Here is a 19569-nt window from a genome sequence, read left to right as displayed (position 1 = left end):
ATAAAGTAACGACAAGAACGGTAATAATGTTTTTTCATACGTTTTATTGAAATATGGTATCGAGGTACATGAACTTTGTAGGGACGTTGCCCTTTACTCCGTGAAGATTTCAGTATTAAAGACTGCATGATCATTGTGATAAAAGCGATGCACCCCGTTTTGGGGTGATTTTAAGTTGCATACCTTGTTATATATATATTTGATAGTGAATTTTTTTTTTTCATAAAATTTAATTTTTCGTTAAAATATGATTATCTTTCATTAAAAATGATGTTTTCACTAATTAATATCATAGCCACACGCTTACCACCTGTGTTACTGTCATGATTAGTTAAGTTTAGTTTATTAAACAAAACAATACACCCAGAAGGCCAAAGCCCAAGTGGAGATAGTAAGCATTCGGTGTTTTCAAAATAGTTAAACAAAGTAATAATACTTTTCATGGCAACAATACATACATGTATTATTAAATCCTACGTTCTTATATTAACAACTATCGATAGTATGTATGCAATTAAAAATGTGTTACAACTTCACATTCTTATGGAGCTAATTAATTGCAACCATGTATTATTATGTACATATGTTGGGACTGCATGTAAAATAGTATAGTATAAATACTAAGTACTAACCTCAAGTAACAACTTTCATGAATATGTAGTAATTATTTGCAAAAATAGTGCGTACATCGGGAAACGAAACGAGGGTCATGTTAGCGTATTAACAATCAGAATGGAGTGTTTAGATGAAAAAAAGAGTAACAAGAGGTGTGTTTGTCAGAAACACAATGCCCCCTACTGCGCCGCTTTGATTTATTTATTTATTGTTTTTGATTATATCCCTTAAAAAATATTACTTCCCTTGTAAAAATGATCTGTACCTGCCAAATGATAAATAGAAATTATCTCCCATTAAAGCTTGCTACTTCCCTTGGATTTGGATTTTTTACCTTGAAGGATGACCTTGACCTTTCACAACTCAAAATGTGCAGCTCCATGAGATACACATGAATGCTAAATATCAAGTTGCTATCTTCAATATTGCAAAAGTTATGACCAATGTTAAAGTTTTCGTACAGACGGATGGACAGTTCAAATGCTATATGCCAACCTACCAGGGGCATAAAAAGTTATACCTATAGACTAATCAACTGTGCCTTTTCAAGTTGCAATTTTGTCGAAGACTGGAGTCAGAATGTCTGCACAACTATGATTGCTAATGTCAAACACTTATCGTATTTTTTGTTTTTGGGGCATAACTATGTAACAAATTGTTGTAAGCTAATGTTCAGGGAGTTATGCCACAGACAAGGTAACTTGTTCTACATGTTCACGGGAGTTAAAACAATCAAGTTCTAGTTACACGGCTTGTCCTTAAAGAAGTTATAACTTCTAAAACGGGTAGACGTATCAATAGTTAATAATGAGACTATTAAAGTTGTTTCATATGTCATATATAATAGTTACATGGTCAACGCTTAGTATTGATATCTCTATGTCTGTTAATTGCTGCAATGGTAACATAGGCAGAGTGTTAACTAAAGATTATTGCTATGTATAATAAGCGAATTCACATTGTCGTGGCCAATTATTGTCAAACGGAATGAACTTTGGCAACACTGTGATATAAAACATGCTGTCTTCTAATCACAATGGCCACAAGACATGGACATTTGTGTTTACAGTGGTCAGACAGGCGTGTGTTACAAGAAAACCAATTAGAGGGGGCTATTAACATGTCAAAAGATAAAATCTGAACCACTCCAATTGTCCCACGTTGTCTGTCTTGTTTCAAACAGGGGTTTGCATTTACTAGTAAATGCATTCTGTCAGCTGTTTCCATGTTGCTGGTAAACGTTTCATTTGCAAAAGCTGAATGACCATGTGACCCGATTGTTAAAAGCGTCCAGTAAAGATGGCGTTTAAATACGCTGTCCAGTACATATTGGGAATATTGGAACTGAAGTAACATTACGAGGAGAGAAAATCTTGCTAAAATCGCGAGTCCTTAAGAAAAGGCAATAGACCAATCTGCTTTACAATGAAGAACAAATGCCTCACACATTATCTTAAAGATAATGTATTTAAAGATAAGATACACATTACTATTAATTTCTCTTAATGACGTAGGAGCTTGAACAATTTTATTTTGATGACAATTTGTTAAAATATTAATTTTATAAGTAACACTATATAGATTTTTTGTTCATTTTAACTATAAAAAAATAACTCAATATTCCTCAAGCATACAAAAAGGGGCCATTCATCAATAGTTGACTAGCAGAGTCCTGCGGTTACAATTTCATTACGATTCTGTTCAGACGACAACATATGTTGCAACTAATGATTTACTGTTCAGTTTCGCTTCCAGAAAACACATGGTTCTAAAAAAAATACATCAAAGTTTGCATGATCGACCTGCAGTCTGCTGCACTTTCGTATGCAGAGCAAATGAACTCCTGTTGCATCATGTAACATCTGGCTTAACGTTTTAAGTAAAACATTCAAAGCCTTAAAATGTGTTCAAAAGCTGTTTAATAACGCTCACATATCACCTATTGCTCAAAGTTATGCTTAAACAATGGGGAGCCATGACCTGCTCTTTTTGCTAGCTGAATCAGAAACAATAGCTTCACATGCAAACTTCTTGATATTTCGTTTTCTGGTGTGGGTTCAAATACGTATACAAAATCTTGGCTACAAATTCAAATTGAAAATAACCAAACACATTCTTAAGTCGTTAGTGCTGATGCTACACCACCTGCACAAATAAATGTATTTGAGCTGCCGTCGAAAGTCCTAACTGCATGTACATCAAGAGGATCTGACACGAGTTGTCATTTCATTACATACTTCATTAAACGAAGTCATGAATTGTTTTAGGAAGCGAGATTTTTGCGAGGTAACTAACACAATTCTCGGATAAGGTTGATAATTTATGGTTTGAAATAACAGCGAGTGTCAAATCTTTGAAATTTCAAGCTTTTTAATTAGCAAAGAAAAATGATTTAACTAAACTTTATGACAAAACTGGAAAATTATTTACATTTTGTGACGTCACTTTACGGTGAAACGTCAATTTAGCAAATAATGTTATGTGATTGGTCATCAAGGCTAAAAGTAACACTCAAACAGCTATTTTGCACGTGAATATTCTTATTGGTTATACACATGTATAAAACAAGGTTAAGAATGTGATAAATTATGGTGCTTGCTTATTCGATTTCGCTTGCTTCAAATGGAAAGGTTTATTCATGTTTACTTTATTAGTATCAATACAATTATAAAGTGGAGTTTTTCGTACGTTTCTTTTTTTCTGTTGTTAGTAAAAAATAAAATGCTACTCTTCTTTATTATAACAAAATTATTTTTGCCAGAAGGTTATATCAATACCATGAAGGGTGGGACGAATGACTGTACTTACATTCACTGGGTGAGACGTTATTTCAAACACGGGTACTTCCATCAAAGTATCCAATCATTGAATGTATCATGTAAAGACTATCCAGATTATGGAAAAGTTGGTATTTTTTGTCAATTATCTCGCCAGATAATGATAGATTAGCCCAATTACCAATGTTTTTGTATTACGCATTCCCTGATATGACATTTGCTGCCACGTTAACGCCCATACAACATGGAATTGCTTAACCATCATTTATTAAAATAACCTTATTATGACAATTAGTCTAGCAAACGCTTTGTTGAGTTGCTTTGATTAAAAATGCAGTTGCGGATTAGAATTTTCATTAATAGAGGTGGATGCATACGTGTACATGAACTTATATAGTTGGTCTTTTTCTAACTCTTATAGAATAGGTTACATGTTAGTTATATTTGACTGATGTTATATCGTCAAAAAGAAACTTAACAAAATGCATTAGAAGTTTGATCATCATATTGATTGTCATATTTGTTTATGTATCATTAGAAACGAAACCCGTGTGTCGAAGTTATTCAAATATAAAATGCAATCTTGAACAGATAGCTCGCCGTTTCTCCTGAAATACATATACAATAGGCAGTATTTCCAGGAAATACTTTGTCAGCATAAACGCTGCATTTTGAGCATTAATCCACAAAGATATTAGTTTGCGAAATAAAACCGACGTTCTTTCTGTATGATTACACAATTAATACATTTACTGCAATTTACGTAGTCGCTTAGCAGTTTGATGCAAAATGCACATGGTATGAATTGCATCATAACAGAGATCGAGTAATAATGTTTACAATTGCTATGTTCTGACATCATGCAGTCGTCCTATTATATCAAAGGAGTCAAAGTGGGAAAACCAAGCTTAGGATTACCATACATGTGCAGTGCTTTAGCGTTCACAAAAGTGTTCCCTTGCATTGCTTCGCACAACGCTAAAATACTCTGATTTTACCTCCATCTTGCATCTTAGTGCCGCTCTGTTATACAGTTTGGTCAATCATAGCAACTGTCCCAATCAGTTGAGCAGCCATTCGAATTTTCCAGACATATCAATGTGAAATACAGTATGATAAATGTCAACAGCTATGATTATTTTTTGTTAACGCGATGCTTTTTGATAATATCATGTTGCCTTATGAATAATTGTATACTATCACTCGTTATACTAAAATTGTCTAAATTTTGCTTCAAGGGACTTGTTTACAGATTTGGGCAAATTGATAGATTTTGGCATGTTGGTCATTAAATGCTTTAAACTGATGTATTTGGGCAAGTTGGTCATTTGATAGATGTAAATATTTGAACTAAAGAGCTAAAGTATAAATACACAATAATTTTCTTTAAGAAAGAAAAAAATGTTTTCCCGCGGGGGTCGAACCATTCACATAAATCACTCCTTAACATTCCGAATAAATTGTTAAATCGTTCTACGTTTGTAACGCTGTATAATTGTATCAATGTCTAATGATTACCTATAAACGAACTTGAATATTAGCATGAGTCTACGTTATAAATGTTATTTCGCTCCCGGATGTAGATCTACAGCGTTCTTTAGAAAATTGCATTTCAAAAAGCTAAGAACACAAGTCCTTCAACATAGATTTGGAGTAAGGGATGCGAAGGCATTCAACATTAAACATTGAACGAAGACTAAGACGATAGTCCGAGTTGTTTAACAGTACCCACGCAGAATAACGATAAAGAGTTGTATATTGACGGAAAGTGTAATTAGAATGAGAACTACACGTATATGTTCCAATGAAATGACCATGTCTGGTTTCTTTTTGTATTGTTTAATTCTAGTTTTCCCAAATTCAGTGTTGTCGGTTCTAATTTGCGATACATGTATATAAGCGACTGTCGAATGCCTTGTTAGAATTTTCATTATCGTATGCATGTACTATAATAATGTTCCCGTGTGTGGTTGCTTTACTTTCTCTGATAATTATTCTACCAATTCACAGCTTGCATGGACACATTCCGACGTGTTTAGAATAAGAATCGTTGTAAGAGACCATAGATAAATCGGTCAGTGTGTAGACCGGTCAACGAATGTTACAGACAAAGGCGGCATTCCTTTTTTACCCACGATTATGAACAAACAAGTCTGCTGTTAACAAATCATATCAGGAAAAATAGTGTTTTATGAAGCAATAGTGTGTTGGCTTGTTTGTTGAAGGAACATTTGGCTTATTTATGAACATTGTTAACCTTACTGTATAGCGGTATTTTCCATTATGGATATTTTATTGCTTCCAGCTAACAAGCGGCCGGTATCTACCAATTTGCACAGTATTTCGGATACTTTATTTGTGCGAAAAGCAATGGCGAACCGCCATTTCCGAAAGAGACGGTTTAAAATGTAAATTAAATTACTCGAGTAGGCCAGTTTTACGTTGTTTTTCACAACTATTATTAAACACGTGTGAATATTGCGTTTTGTTCAAATATACAGCCCCTTAACACTCCAAATCAACGAATATTTCGTTAAATATTTCGACAAATAAAGTTAACTCATAAAATGAATGTTCGGACATCGTTGCGGGAAATTCACATGGACTATTTTGTATCTCGTTAAATCTCTTACCAAAAAACATCTAGCGTTGAAATTTTTGCTATTGCTATAAGGAACACTGATTTGTTATAGGTTAACTTTATTTTACGAAATATTCGGTAATTTTGAGTATTTGTGTGGCTTTAATCACTTGTTCCTGTCCGGCATATTACTTTACCACTAGCATTAACAATATATCTTGTCCATTTTGGTCAAAGTTATGTATGCCTGCCGGTAGAAGGTAGAAATCTCATACTGCGTCGGTCTAAACACGTGGTTGCGACTTACGCAATTTCTTAAATCGGAGTTTGTTACCATTCGGCATTATTTGTTAATAACATTTTCAATTACAAGATCACAATGCCTTTATAATTATATTTTTAACTTTCGTTTTAAGAATCACCATTCATATAACGCATTTAGTGTTTTGTTAATTGAACCTTTCCATATTGATGTGGACTCCTTTGACGTGGCTTTGACCTATTACGCTTGGTTATTACAACTTTTTAACAGAATTGGTCTTTTAGAAAATTGAATTGAACCAGAGGCTTTTAATCGGAACAATAGAGCATCTGTCATTTGGATTATTAAGGAATTCGGTTTATGGATGAGCAAATTCATGGTGAGTGTTAATCAGCCACTATAACAGTCAGTAATCTTAAAGAAAACATTTGATTTGACCAACGGATAGAAAACTTAGTGGTTATAATGGTAATATTTAGTTATGTTTATAGTGAACTTAATACAGGCCAAATAATTACTACACACGTAGATTATTCAACCGCAAGCAATTTTCATGATTTCTTCAGGGACCTGAAACATTATAGACCCAGGGTGCATGCATGATTAGAGCGTGGCGTGTCCACGTGTAATGGATTTGTCGTATTGCAATAACCGAGGGAGGAATATCAAGAAGTCGTTGTCTTCGGTATTCCGGTCATTGTTGGAACAATCGCTCATTAATTATTAGAAGTCTGGGGTAAGCATGAGTTCATTTATCACGTTGGTAGTTCGCGAGTTGCGCTTTCAATTACCATCGCCAGGAACACTCAACTAAGCAATTAACTGTGCTAGGTGTGTGATGCTCGTTCGAATATGGGTGAAATTCATAGATTTGAAACAAAATATACAAACAATCAAAGACGCTTTGAAACCAACATAATTATAATTGATATTTTATCTTTCCATTTCACACATGCTGTCAACATATATAAAGACCAAATTCCGCGCATTTTTCAATTACAAGACGAAAGACTTTCGTCATTGAGAACAACTAGGTTAATATCTGTAATCTCGACAAGAGCCATGATCTACGGTGTATTAATGAGTACACAAAGGAGAAAGTTTCACCAGTTATTTTGGTTCGTTGATAACGACAAAGAGTTAATACAGCTTACCGTAACAATTATTGAGTCATAGGATAATGCTTTACCCGTAAATAAATACGTTTATATATTATTTGACAAGGGCTGAATTCATACATTATTACAATGAAACGAAAGTCAAAGAAAAATGACTAAAATACTTGTTAGAGAAAATGCCACAATTTTGATTCGATTAGATTCCTTTTTGTCGTTTTTCTAACATGTCTAATTGAACACGATTTTCTCGAGGAACTGGGTCTCTCACTGTACCTTGTAGTCTCTAACATGACGGATGATGCTTTAAGGCAGTCTAATAAGGCGTTTTAACGGATGATGCCACATTTTTCACGTTTATCAATCTATTGCTGGGAATGATTGGAGCGAAAAACGAACGGCACTTGTTCTGTGGCTACTGTTTTTGCCATCTGGCGTCGTCGAGTAACCATTGAGCGGCTTTAAATGGGTGATTTCTGTCCTTAAATATGATTTGCGTTGAGTTGATTTATTCTTCAGATTAGAGGGCGCTATATGGTGCTTTCAAAGCTTATTGTCGTTTTTATATCATTTGCTTTTATATTAAAAGCACGTGGACTTAAAAATGTAATAATACTTTGTTTCGCTGTTTAAGTCTTATTATTAAATTAATTGTTAATAACGAAAAGATTATTAGAACAGTGAATATCGATGTTGCAATACCTGTTCGTAATGTAGGAATAAATATTTCAAGCGCATTTTAAAAACGCCACATTTACATAATGGAGTTTAAATTCAACGAAAATTTTGTTAAAAAGAGTGAACTAGTGGCACGAACCATTTCACGTATTCTGTAATACGCATACAAGTTTAAATGTCGTGATTTCGTCATTTGTACGGCGTCTTGGTCGTCAATCAAACACATCATAACGCGTAAATACTACACGACAATGCAAATAATGATGTGATCTAACACTACAATGACTTACGGAAGTTTATTTATTTCTGGTCAAGTTTCGGGACTGGCTGTTTCACACTGTTTACATACGGTTACAGTAGCATTGCTTTCATTGTTTGCTATGTTGACAGATGAACGTTTTTACAAACTGTTTGTTTAACTGGCCCAACTAGAATTTGGTAAGAAATTATTTTGGTACGTATGGTCAATATTTGCCCAATGAATCTTTGTCTATGCTAGCAGCGTTTTGTTTATTTGTTGCCATTTTTATGGAATGTGGTTACATTGACTGATCGTCAACTTTCAGTTTACTTATCTACTTGCCTACAGCGTTTTAATTTCGAAATCGAACGCAGAAATCAAATACACCTAGAGATAATACATTGTTAGCTGACTTGTAACTTGCAATTATTGTTGTCGATGTGTTGATTATGATGCACATTGAAACGTTTAGTTTAGCTGTTCAATAACTGTTAATTATTACAAATTTAATTACATACTATGCGTTTTTTAAATATACTCACGCGTTATTAAATAGTATAGATTAATTTAATGTAGCGTATCAATTGTAACCATAAGGCTGAATTGCGACAAGAACAGACTGATGTTGAATCGCTTAAGCCTTAAAGCCAAACACCTTTTTGCCTCTGACTTTGAAATGAAATACATGTTAATCAATCCATCTAGATGCAATTTGAAAGTGTGCACAATTGTCATTAAATCTATAGCCTAGTTAGCAAGTAATTAATTATTTTTCAAACGGTACCGCTTTGAAAACCGAAAGTAGGATTTCTAGACGTATACGTCCATTCATTTCGACAAACGCGATTATTTTTAAGTCTTAAAGCGCAATAAGACGGATTTCTACCTTGTAACCACCAGATATATTCTAATTGGCATAAATAAAATTAAATCTATAGCCTAGTTAGCAAATAACTTATTATTTTTTCAAACGGTACCGCTTTTAAAGCCGAAAATAGGATTTCTAGACGTATACGCACATTTTGACAAACGCGATTATTTTTAAGTTTTAAAGCGCAAAATAGACGGATTTCTACCTTATAACCACCAGATATATTATAATTGCCATAGATAAAATATGGTCCTTATTTATACTTAAATTAACTATGCAAAATAAGATGTGTGGCTTTAAATTCCCTCGTTTTACTTATAATCGGTATCAATTAAGTTTAATTTGCCAGTGTAAATGGTCAATTTTCGCCTACTCAGCAAGCAAATGACCAAGTGTTATTTACGTGAAGTGTTAATATCGTTTACAATGTCCATCAGCTTCAACCATCTGAGGGGGTCCATATGATGACGAATTAACATTTGCAATTACCCTTTTCGATGGCGACACATAATGAAACGTGTGCTTTTGTCCGTTAAAAGACCACATTTCCGAACCGGGTACATTAATTACATTGACAGAGGGCAGCCAAATGAATATTGAGGTAGTTAGGTAGCCAAGCGACATTTTGTGACGCGGTCAAGTTTCAGCTAATGACCAACTGTCACGATTCACGCGAGTTTGAAGATGGAGTAAGTGACAATTAGTTTAACGCGATTACTTCTAACCTAATCTATTATACACCTACATTTACGTGTGTACGTGTTAAAACAAAAAGTTCTTGCTAGTGCCAACTAGGTAGCTACGACAGGAAAATACGTCGTTATTTTGTACTCATCTAATAAAGCGTGGAATCATACGCAAGCAACATTAATACATTTGGACCATTTGCATCACAGCACGAAGTGTATCAAAACCAAACTTTATCGTAGCAAAGTTGTCTCCTCATATTCACTACTGAGGCCTACCGAACAACTTTTGCCATGTTTTAGAAATCATATTGTAAGTTAAGTTTCTAGAACAGTCAAAACACTAAAAAGTGCGCTGGTACCTCCCGCTATTCGATCAGCGTTTACATGGAAAGTGAACATTCAGCTTCGTTGCTACTCATCCGTTTGACGGGCAAATCGGAAACGGGAGATAGCATTACAGTCAGTAAGGGTCAAACGAGTACAATGGGGATTCGTCAGTTTAAACGCCCTAAACCTTTCGAACGCCAGTAGCTTGAACATTAATAACAAGAACTGCATGTTTTACTCCGATGTGTTAATACTTCTTCTCGTAAAAGTGCAACCTTCGAGACAAAACTGCCATAGTATGTAAAAACTCTTGAGTATTAATAAAAAGTTTATACAAAAAAATGCTAACCCGTACTGGCTTAATGATTTGCACGTGTGCTTCTTTCTTCGCCGCGACCAGTCCTTTATCAACACCCCCCCCCCCCCCCCCACCTTGAACAGCAAAATGACCATCTACCTTACAATGTAACGTGTGTGAACTTGACACCTCATGACAAACCATCGGAATAACAGCCAATTATTACAGCAAACCTTGCCTTTATATTTCATTTACAAGTTAACAGAGAAGTCGCGTATGTAAGTAAGAATGCACATGTCTTGCCTGCCTGGTGTATTTAATTAAAACAGTCACGTGGCTATTGAGAAAAGTGAACTTTTAATGAAAAATATTTCAAACTAACTATAGCATTCCGGCAAATGCAGTGTTCCCAACTATTCGGGTTTATCTCGATTTAGAAAGATTTACCTGTATCCGCTTTCGTTACGATGCTACGGATGCATCCATTATCATACTGGTGCATATCCCATTTAGCATAATGCGCTGCTGTAAGTCGCAACAAGACGCCATGTTTGATGTATGTAACACATGTTCGCCCAGGTAACGCTCAGTGTACAGAATTTTCTCTTTAAAGCACTTGCATTCCACGTGGAACACTAAAAATGAAGCCTTTTCATTCCATCACTCCACATTCCCTCCCACAATACGTGTGCCCCGTTTCTTTTTTTCTTGCATTACAACGCAACCGTCTCGTGTTTCATGTAGGAATCTTTTATATGTGCCATCCGCCACGAACCATGCATATTTCATTGACTAGAAAAGACACAAAATTGTCTGAATCTTTCAACAAAAATCTCTAGCACGTGAACAACGCTATTTATCAAGAAAAACTAAATAAAGCAAGTTCCATTAATTCCTGTCTGACTGAATTGCTGGTTGTTTTGTTCTTTTTTCTTCACAATTCAGACTTAGATGAAACTATCGCTGCAAACATATCATGGTTTACGAATCCCGTGGTCATACGCTTTTTTAAACGAAACCCCAAAGTCATGGCAGTGAAAGTTGCTGATAGTTATGTTATGGAATTAGTGTGAGAACTCTGTTTTGATGGCTCATCTTCCGCCGTTCCGATTCTGTTCAATACATACTGCGACGATGGCGTCACCGATGTTTTAATTTCACGAATGCAGTCGCGACGTGCAGCAACAATAAGTCAATTGAGATTTTGTCGAATCGATAACAGACAGGCACTAGAAACAAAACCCAGAGGTACAATCGATCAGACGCCGCTTGTCGCATGTTTTCTGTTTTGCATAATTCTGTCAACACGTCTGGCTTCATTTGGCAGACGATTACGACATCGCCCGCCTGGTGTTGGGCTGGAATGAATACAGCTGCCGCGAAGGCTGAGAAAATTAGCGCCATTGGCGACGAATATTAAACTCTTTTTTAATAAAGAGCCATGTTTAGCGTCCTTCATTGTCGGCATTTGTTTTGTCATTCGAGAAAACACTTCAGATAATGGGCTTATTAGGTAAAAAGTTTTGTGAGAACAAATATAGCTCAATAATCAATTTATATGATTTGGTTGATTTATGTGAGAATGTGTGTATCTGTATCTATTAATTAGTGACGTAATACATCTAATAAAGATATTTTAATGCATGAACATCGAGGTTTTTCTAACAGCTCTTCCTTTAGTCACATAATACTTATCATAAGCTTTTAAATAGCGTGTCGTAGCCGTGCACGTTCAACTTCCTGCTTATCTGAACTTTTATTCAAAGCACGAATGAATTTTGAATCGTAATCGCACCCCTGGAGGCTTATATTCTGGGAATTTCATCGGAAACGATGGTAAGTCGATTCCGGAGATTTAAACCCTCATAAGCGGTGAAACAGTAGCTGATTGTTGGTCAGATTCCGGCTAACAAGACATATGCATCGGCTGTTGGTATTCACAATAGAGGCAGACGTCACCACTACGAAGATGGATTTCTCACTTTTGGCACCTGTCCACATTGGTACTGTCAAGTCGCTTACATGGTCGTTCAATCGACCGTACAGATGTCAAGTTCGTTTGTTACGATTTTTAGCCCTGTAAACAGTTTTTCGATCATATCACGGCGGTTCAGATACTCTACGCTGATACCATGACTAACAAAGTATGTTAGATATCGATCACTCACAGTTAGATTTGAAGATTGTTAGTCGATTGCGTTCAACAATAGTTATGACATAATGGTGGTAATTTAGGGATAGAATGTCGTGTGGATGCGAAAACAGGCATATTTTTGGGTTAATAATGATTTTAATGGCATTATTTTGTATAATACGTAAACTAAATATAAATCAATGAAATATCAAACGTGTGTGACTTGCATTTTACTGTCTGAACTATTATTTAAACCATTATGTTTAAAAAAATAATAATGTTACAGTTCAGTAAACTTTTAACTGTTCAGCTGTTCTGGTTTTATCCCATGTTCAACCCTGCAACATTATTCGCTTATTAATTGATTATTTACATGTAAGTGTAGTTGTATGTTGTGACTAAGTTGCGTCACAATTAAATCAGTCATTAAAGGCGTTAAAAAGGAAGTAATAACATTCGTTTCAAACAATATGTTTTTAGCAGGAAAAATGATTACATTGGTATGACATGTTCCTATCTCAAGAGATACTTTCAAGTGAAAATGAAATATTTTCATCATCCAAGTATGTCCAATAGTACTATTAGAATGCCCTTTGTTAAACGGAAGGAAGCTAAAATTGACTTAATGGGGACTTGCATGTGTTGCTCAAGTTATCTGTATTGTGTACCGAGATCTGGAAACATTCATATATGACCTGACATTAACTGATAGCGATATTTGTCATTCACGAAAGTATGAACAATAGACAGCAAGGCTGATTGTGAAGATTATTTCTCTACTTGACTCATCCAAATAACGAAACTACTGAAAACAATTAATTGAGATGTACCCTAATATCGTTTAACTAATTCAAAATCACTAATTTCTAAGTACTTGTACTATCCATCATTCCTCTCTCCGTCGTCTAAAAGTTGTAATAGCCGTACCCACGCTCTTTCTATACGTACTAGTACTTGAATACAATGGTTGTAACCGTGAGCTATTTCTGTATCGAGGTAGCAAAAATAATCGATCTTTTACTGGTAAATTTCAGTTTACGTGTCTGCTACAGACCCTACCCAAGAGCCCAAGACGTCTTAGTAACTAAAACGAGCTATATTCAGTTTTATAAGAAAAGTGATTATTATACATTACTTAACTCCAACAGGGATATTAATTAGCAAAAGCCAACAGGCTCTAGTTTCCTTTTCAAGTTTTCGTTTAAGACCCACAATTTAGGTGATTTTTTGGAAAATCACCTTACTTACTCAATAACAGAATAATATGGGTAGCTGTGGTCAAAATATTTAAAAATAAATAAATATAAAACATGCGTTAAGTGTCGTACCAGATTAGCCTGTGTAGTCCGCTCAGGCTAATGAGGGACGACACCATCCATATTTATGGAATTTTTTGCTTAGATGAAGTTTCTTCTAAACGAAAATCCAGTCTAGGTGATAAGTATTTTCCTTGATTAACCTATAGGAGTGCACAGGCTAATCTGTGACGACACTTTCCGCACATGCATTTAGCCCTGTTTTCCAAGAACAATGCCGACTGACTTACCCATGCCGGTGATGAAGATCGTAGACTCGACTGGTCCGCCCTTGTACGAGCACAGGCTCTCAAACTCCACAGTAAAGATTCCCTTCAGGTCCTTGTACATGAGCGCCTCGGTCGCGTTCTTCGTGATGGACCCAAACACCACGAACTCCGAAAAGTGGACGCGGGATTCATCCACTTCTTTTGTGCCGCGCGCGTACCAGGGTAGATCTATCGTGCACCCATGGCAAACCGCCACCAAGGCTCCGAGTACTAGCAATGCAATCTTCTCCATTGTATTTCTTTATTTACTTATTACCTCTTTGACAATTCTGTACAAGTATCCTTTTAAATATTGCTTTTCCGAAATCTGACCTACTGCTGGTGTTCTAATTTGTCTGCACTTTTGTATTGTTACAAATTTTGCGATATCTCAAATTTCCCTGTGAATTAATTATAATATAGTTCAAACAATTATGATATATCCCAAATATACAGTAGCTGCCAATGAAATATAATCCGCAAATCACTCGCTCACTTTTTACGGGATCACTAACTCGGTGTAATAAGATACGCGCGTATCTTAAACAATGACCGATTTGAACAAATACCGTTCAAGTAGCCAACGATATCTTATTGTTACTGTGATACAGTTTCTGATAAAATACGTCTGACTTCGTCCGCAGTCTTTTCGGTTGTTCAAACACTGGGTGACAGCGTTAAACACAAGCGAAAAAGTCCGATACTACTTCTAAAAGACTCGATACCGCGCCGTACAAGCTCTATAACTCAGCGAGATCGCTACTAGTTAATTCTTCCCCCGATACGACAGAGTTCCAGCGAAGCACGTTACAATAACGAAAGCACAGCACAATATGTTGCCAACGATACTTTCATTTATGATTCGTGAAAGCTTTTGTGAGAAATGCTCGCTTTTTGCAGACACAGTTGATCATTTTAAACACAGCTGCCCTTGAGGGCTTTTCTGATAAAAAATAAATAAATCGATAAATCACGAGCGCGCACCCGTTGCGCAATTTCCGTATATTGCGCACGCCAGCAATATTCAAAATATTCAACTGACCGCGTTATTGTGAAGACAACCATGTGTCAAAAACAATGCCCCGGGTCAAAAATTACCAGTAGTCAGGTTTACAATTGTTTCCGAGTCCGGCTAATGACTCGCCATTATTCTCGTTAAAATCACATCAGACGGGCTAATTGTTTAATATTTATGACAGGTCGGGTAATAAATGTCCATATTTGTTAATTGGATTTTATCAACGGCGCCCCTTTTACCTTATTTTAGAGATTCAGGATTTCGAATATATGACACTCTTTTAATACATGCACGTTTAAAATGATCGACTTTTTTCGATCTGCGTTTTTGCTATAATGACCGATTGAGTGATTTAAATGACACGTGTATACAATATGCTATTATGGGATGCAAAATGCATTCGAGGAAACTGCATTGCTTAATTTATATATAAAAAAACAAGAGATGTGTTTGTCAGAAACATAATGCCCCCTAATGCGCCGCTTTATTTGACCTTTTACCTTGAAGGATGACCTTGACCTTTCACCACTCAAAATGTGCAGATACACATGCATGCCAAATATCAAGTTGCTAAGTTAAATATTTCAAAAGTTATTGCAAAACTTTACTATATTAAAGTTTAAAATCTTTGGCCTTGAAGGATGCCCTTGATCTTGACCTTTCACCACTTAAAATGTGCAGCTCCATGAGATACACATGCATGCCAAATATCAAGTTGCTATGTTCAATATTTCAAAAGTTATTGCAAAACTTTACTGTACGGTTAAAGTATTGGGACAGAATGACAGACAGAAAGACAGACAGGCCAAAAACAATATACCCCCGATCATTCGATCCGGGGGCATAAAAACAAGAAAAAGAAACACATTTGCGCCCAATGGAAGTCTTGTCATTATTGATTCATTTGTCCATTTAAAGACGTTGAAGTCCAAAATTAGGTCAAGGCAAAAATAAGGTCAGTTGACGGGAGTGTTCTTACTTTTGGCTTGCAGTATAAAAGCTTTTCAGCTGGCAGAACGGTCAAAATTGATTGAACAAATACCCTGGACCTTCATTATCTCAAAAAGTTCAAAAGAAGGTAAATGTCAGGGTCAGAATTAGGTAATGTGTTGGTGCGTTTACAGTGTTCATATACAAAACCCATACTAGTATCGCAGCTGTGTAGCAAAAGATAGTTATAGACGAAATGCGTCATTTGGGGTTTACACAGAATTTTGAACTTCTGAATTACTTTAAATCCAAAAGTAGATAAATGTCAAGCTGTCTAAATGAGGTCAGGTGGGATGGATTTGTTTGTGTTGTAAGACATCAGCCATGTAAGTATTGCATGTATCAACGTCTTTAGGAAGCATTTGGATGAACGTCATTTGGGGTTAACATAGGACGGATGAATGGGCAAAGGAACGGACAGGTCAATCGCTAGATGCCTGTCGGAATCAGTAGATGCCAGAGACATGACAACATCAACACAAGAATAAAAGGTTTTAAGACCAACCGGTATGTGCATGTATTATATATGGACCGTGCTCTGTGAAAAAGGGGTTTAATGCATGCGCACAAAATGTCTCAAATTATTAGCCTTTGCAGTCACACAGGATCACCAGAGACGACACTTCCGCTCTTATTGTATTTGTTCGTTTAAAAAAAAGGTTCTTCTTAGCAAAATCCAGTTTAGGCGAAAAGTGTCGTCCCTGATAGGCTTGTGCGGACTGCACAGGCTAAGGTCGGGTTTCCATGTCTCCGCGTACGCGTTCCGTGTCCGTGAAAAAAACGAACTGGTTGAAATCTGTTGGAGCTTTTCCATGTATCCGCGTTCCGCGGCCGCATTTTTCGTCCGCGTATTTCACGGACGCGGACTCAGTACACGGACGGCAGCCAACATGAAAGGTCGACTTTCAAGCATAGATATTAGTGAAAATAATAAATTTAGTAAGGGATCACCCTGAAATATACAACCAACGTATGAAAGAATACAAAGACATTGCATCAAACATCTGAAAAAAGCATTGATAACGAAATGTAAATTAATGGCGTTTCAGGTCAGTGAGAAAAGAAATATGCGAATATATATCGTCTGCATATTGTACACTCTATAATCGCTTTTAAAAAAAAACAGTTTATATTTCAAACAAGATATAACGCTATAAGAAGTCGCTATTTATGTTCTTTTTTGTCTATGCGAGTTCACATACAAGTTTTGAAGTCTGTAATACGAATAATCAGTAATGTTTATCAATATAACTATGCTAATTGTCATTAATTCAGCCTGATGGTAGTATGTGCCGTAAGTTTGACGGTTTCTTATGATGGCACGTGTACAGTACCTATGTCTGCGTTTCCGTCTACTAACATGCAGTACTGCCGCAGCAGTCATCATAAAAAAATGTGTGCTCTTCTAATAACGACATCCTTATCTAAGAACAACCACGTTTTGAATGAGCTTTTTACACGGAAAGGCTAAAATAATAAGCGGATGCATGGAATAGATACTACGTGTCCGTATACGGAACGCGGACACGGAACGCGGAGCGCGGACACGGATGCATGGAAACCCGGCCTAATGTGGGACGACTTTTTACGCACATACATGCAACCCCTTTTCACAGAGCCCGGCCCATATCATAAATTCATTTTGAACCCTCTAGAAGGATTGTACGTGTAAAAAAGCTGCATCTGTTAAATCTCATTGTACAGCGGCAGCTGTCTTTCCTCGCGGAAAAGGAACACTAGTTATTTACCCATATATTTGTAGTATTTGTGAAAATAAGTCGTACAATTAGAACCATTGTGTGTCCAATAGGTTAAACGATACAAAAATCACGATTACATGAGGTGGAAATGGAGGCTCGTGACACACACCTCGGTGTTCTATTAGGCCGTAAATTGTGCTTGATAAGGGCGAAGTTATGCGAGTTCAGAATGGTTAGAATACCTGCTTTGATACGTTGTATCGCAGTACAATGAAAGAAATGTACCGGTACATCCGTGTCAAAGGTGGTAGGGAACCTTTTCCCAGTGTAATGTTTTGCGACGAGCGAATAAGGCCTGTTACCGTCTTTGACAGTCCAGGATTGTCATGGTCAAAATTAATTAATATGTTTCTCTTCATTTTTTTTCGTGTGTTGATATCAATTAGCAAAAGCCATGGTTTGTAATTTGTATTATTTTTGCAAGAAAGTGATCAATTCCTGGACTGCGGGTTTATGCAATTCAGTAAAAATGTGGATGCGTTGGCTTCGGCTGTTACGATAAAACAAAGGGAATCCTGATAATGCGGTCTTCAACTAAAGTAACTTATTTTCTGCGTGGCGTGTAAGGTTATGAAGTAACAAATCTCGGTGATTAACGACATGTTCTCCTGTTGCGATAGCAAGTATTGGTTGTGACCAGAAAACAAACTTGAAAGTTGCACCATCAGCCATAGGCCTTTGTTTCAAATTAACTCAAACAAATAGGTCTTAACAACAGATTTAAGCGAAGAAACAGGTCCGTTAAAAGAGGTGTACTCGAAATTGGATCGGACGAGGCTTTTATGTATGATGGCATATGCTAAGTCGCATTAAAGGGATAAAAACTAGTTTCCACGCCGTCGCTTATATGGTGTAGCTAAATGACAACGTATTACTTATAATCTTATTAAAATCAATTTCAATAAACCGATTATATTACAACTTCTTTTCAAACGTAATTCTATTAATTGAAGAGGGGCTTAACATGTTGATTCTATTTTGTTAAGATTCGCCGTGCAAGTATTTCGGTGTATTTATATAATACTATTAATATTATGAGAAATTGAACCTAATTGATTGTTAATGTCTACGTTGTCAAACATTGGCCTTTTGACAAGGACACTCGTTATGTCAAAGCTATATTTATATACCAAAAAATAAACTAAACAAACAAAGCTTACGTACATTCTTATTCTCAAATTCCTTAGATGTGTGACGATAGTGACTTTTATGGTACTATCTAATGAATTGTCGTATTATTTTTTATTAATTTCATATAATTAGTTTACTTACAAAGAATGTAATATTTAGAATACTTTTAACGTATTATTATAACAAGGTAAAGGATACAAAAGTGCCAGCGTTTTGGCTCGAACTCGGGACCTCTAGAAGCAAACGCAAACTAACTAACCACACTGTTTAAAAATTTGCATCGTAGTTAAAACACGATGTCGGTAATAAGCGTTTTTTATCCAAATTATCGATGAAACGCATTACAAACGCGTTGAAAATTATACTTGTGTGATTGCTGATTATTATTAAACGAACGTGTTTTTAGATGTTTCTTAGCCATGCGTGTTATTTTGCTTGATTTAATATAATTCATACAATGTTTTTGGAATCTATGACCTTTTTATGATGAAAATGTAATTTTGCCAAACTGTGAACAC

General features: G+C 35.9%; 1 protein-coding gene across 1 annotated transcript in view; it reads right to left on the bottom strand.

The window, feature by feature from the left end:
• Nucleotides 1-14996, bottom strand: part of LOC127865036 (uncharacterized) — a 45432-nt gene extending 30436 nt beyond the window's left edge. The window contains exon 1 of the mRNA XM_052404915.1: nt 14135-14996. Coding sequence (XP_052260875.1) covers nt 14135-14405 — 271 coding nt within the window. The 5' untranslated portion in view covers nt 14406-14996. The remainder of the gene's footprint in view (nt 1-14134) is intronic.
• Between the last annotated feature and the right edge of the window lie 4573 nt (nt 14997-19569).

The sequence above is a fragment of the Dreissena polymorpha genome, chromosome 1 (genome assembly GCF_020536995.1).
Source record: "Dreissena polymorpha isolate Duluth1 chromosome 1, UMN_Dpol_1.0, whole genome shotgun sequence".
NCBI lineage: Eukaryota > Metazoa > Mollusca > Bivalvia > Myida > Dreissenidae > Dreissena > Dreissena polymorpha.
This window is presented reverse-complemented; position numbering and strand designations above follow the sequence as displayed.